The sequence below is a fragment of the Pteropus vampyrus genome, unplaced genomic scaffold, assembly GCF_000151845.1.
Source record: "Pteropus vampyrus isolate Shadow unplaced genomic scaffold, Pvam_2.0 Scaffold16, whole genome shotgun sequence".
NCBI classification, from domain to species: Eukaryota; Metazoa; Chordata; class Mammalia; order Chiroptera; family Pteropodidae; genus Pteropus; species Pteropus vampyrus.
The window spans coordinates 696550-699595 of NW_011888797.1; the positions used below are offsets into that span (position 1 = coordinate 696550).

General features: G+C 34.2%; 1 protein-coding gene across 1 annotated transcript in view; it reads right to left on the reverse strand.

Moving 5' to 3' along the window:
* The window catches only part of ANKS1B (ankyrin repeat and sterile alpha motif domain containing 1B), an 874817-nt gene that overhangs the window by 522229 nt on the left and 349542 nt on the right, over positions 1 to 3046 (reverse strand). The window contains exons 12-13 of the mRNA XM_023527446.1: positions 1736 to 1916; positions 1364 to 1434 (exon numbers count right to left, since the gene is read on the reverse strand). Coding sequence (XP_023383214.1) covers positions 1364 to 1434; positions 1736 to 1916 — 252 coding nt within the window. The remainder of the gene's footprint in view (positions 1 to 1363; positions 1435 to 1735; positions 1917 to 3046) is intronic.

Genomic DNA, 3046 nt, shown 5'->3' on the forward strand with positions numbered 1-3046 from the left:
AACCACATGATATCCCTTACATGTGGGATAGAAAACCAAAAGCAACAAACTAACAAGACAAAGAAACAGAGATTCATGGACATGGACAATGGACTAGTTGGTTACCAGAGGGTAGGGGGTGAAGGAGGAGGGGGGAGGTAGAAGGGGTAAAGGGGGTCGAATATGCGGTGACAGAAAGAAATGTAACAATGGGTGGTGAGCACACTATGCAATATATACATGCCTTACTGTTAAATTGTACACCTGAAACTTACTGGATTTCGTTAACCAATGTCACCATAAAAAAAAAAAAAATTTTTTTTAAAGAGCTAGTCAGGAGAGGTTATATTGAACTTCATTGGCCATGGTAAGGAGTTAGATTTTATTCTAAATTCAACGAGAAGCCATTGGGCACTTTATACATGTTAACAATATACTTTGATTTACATTTTATAAATATCACCAGGTTGCTATAGAAAAATTGGATTATAGCTTCTGTTAAGGGTGTGGCTCTGGGCAAAGATATGCTAACTGCCAATTTCTGCTTCGTAATCTGCTTGCTTGTTTGATGTTAACTAGGATGTGGTTAATCTGTTTGCTTGTTTGATGTTAAACCAGGGTATGGTTCTAGGCTTTATAAACTGCCTCTTTTGGGAGCTCGGGGCTGATCTCCTCTAACCCTGCATGGAAGAGAGTAAGTCGCCAGCCGGCTAATAAAGGCTCATAATTAATCTCAATTGGCTCTGTGGGTCTCAGAATCATTCGCGCCACAACAGCTTCCACAGAATATCAATCTCACCACTTCCCTTAATCATTATTTAAAAATTTTTAGTTTTTTTTCCTAGGGAAAAATAATTCTTTGGCTATATTTTTGAAATGCTTATATCGGTATTCTTAAAAGTAGAGTCAGAGAAAAGGACTTAAATAAGTACATTAATATATTCATGTGCCCACTCATTTTGAATAAAGATTACATGGAATACCACAAAGACAATATTTTATGATCCTAAAATTTATGATCCTATATAGTGGATTTTAAAATCATATATAGTGGATCCTAAAATTTAAAATCATATATGGTGGATTTTAAAATCATATGTCTTTGGAGAAAAGTAGCTAAATAGTTCATTTACCTTAATTAGATATAAAGAAAAGATATTCTTTAGATCCCACTTCTCATATTTCTCTTTGCCCCCAAAGAAGGGCAGCATTGTAAATCTGATTAGGTGAAACCCAATGGTATGTTTTACTAGTGGGTGTGGTTACTTTCCTTAATCTTCCCCATACTCCCAGCCTTACTTCTCCACATTCCTCCTCTCTAAATTCACCTTGGTTTGAGCAGATTGACAACCCACTTAGACCACACCGTCCAACTGAATCTTACCAGATAACCTTGAAACAAGTTCTCTAGCCTCAGAGCAGCTATTGATAAACCCATATTTTGAGTTGATAGCACTGTGTGGAGACGGGTAATAGCAGCAGCAGAAGAGCATTTCTAGGTCTCTGGTTATGTTACTACTATAATAGCATTAAATCATCATCTTTAATATGTAACACCTAAAAGGTTATGAATGTATTCAAAAAGAATATTATACCCACACTCTGACTAAATCGTAAAGTCCTATATCGCCGCACATGCACGTAAACAAAAAGCACAATGCAATTTATACAAAAGATTCTTCTGAATTCCTCTAACTCATAAAGGCTTTAGTTTTAAAAGTTCAAAAATATAGCTGCATAAAGTGAACTGCTTTACCTGCACGGCCAGTTCCCTCATTCTTGACTTCTGTGGTTCCCACGGAAGAGGTGGGTGGACTAACAGGAGGGCTGGAAGTGAAGCTTGTACACCCTGCAGATGTGCTGATTTCGAAATATTCTTGGTTGTGATTCATTCGATGAAAATCCAGAGAAGACACAATAGATGTTCGTTGTTTAGGCTAAAATAAATGAGCGTGATGACAATATTAATATGATCGTGTTCATCTTTAGCCCACTCTCCCCATCAATTTAGTCTAAATGGTGATTTATTCAGTTAATCTATCTAGTTTCTATACTTAAAATATATTTGTGCTTTACAGAGAGACACTATATTTATTATTTAATTAATCCCTTGAGTAATTAAATAATGGAAAGATATTTAATGAAAAAATATTACGGCATAGTTGATAAAATAATTTAGACTTTTTGTTAGATTTCCCCATAAGACTGTAAAAATATAGCACGCAGAACTTTTCTTAATGATCAGTTCAGAAAGTTTCAATTCTAAGTCACCTTTTATTCAACTGACATTTATTAAGCATCTCGTATTTGCCAGACCCTGAGGATACAGAATTTAATAAGAAAAGGGCCCTTACAACACTGAAGCACTATAAAGGCAATTTCATTTTTTTGGTTCTTTATATAGTCCAAGGAGTTGGTGGCATTAGATATTGTTCACAAGTACCATATGCTGAAATTTTATCACCAGAATTAAGTAAAGTTATATAGAACATTTTCCAGGATCTAAGAATCTGCTTGGTATTTGTAATGAACTTTGATTTTCTTTTTTAAGGATTTTAATTAATCCTCAAATAGCAAGAAAAGTCAATTTAAACATAAAAGTTAAAATCATGGAGTAATGGCAGATACAATCTATACTCTTTGTCAGCAATAGATTGTTCCCTACAGAAGTTTTCTGTGTTTTTTTTTCCCACAGTTTTAATTATGTTCACTTCTTTTCCTGTCTAGCAGAGCTTCTAACATAATCCTTTAAAAAAAAAAATTGCAGTTGTTTTGGCTCTCAGAATCATGTACATTTTCCAAGAATCAATCCAAGTATTTTTACTTTTTATTCTTCTCATTCACATTGCATAAATAGTAACAATTTCATAATAATTAACAAGAGGTCAACTACAATCTCTTTACAATACCCTACTGTACCCTAGTTTACAGTACCCTACTTTCCCCAAAGTACAATAAACTGTTGTTTTACTAACATTTTCATTGCCCTCAAATTCTTGTTCATTTAATCATTGTACTTCACAGTTGATTTCTCTCCATAATATTATTACTCTCTTACAGCTCATCA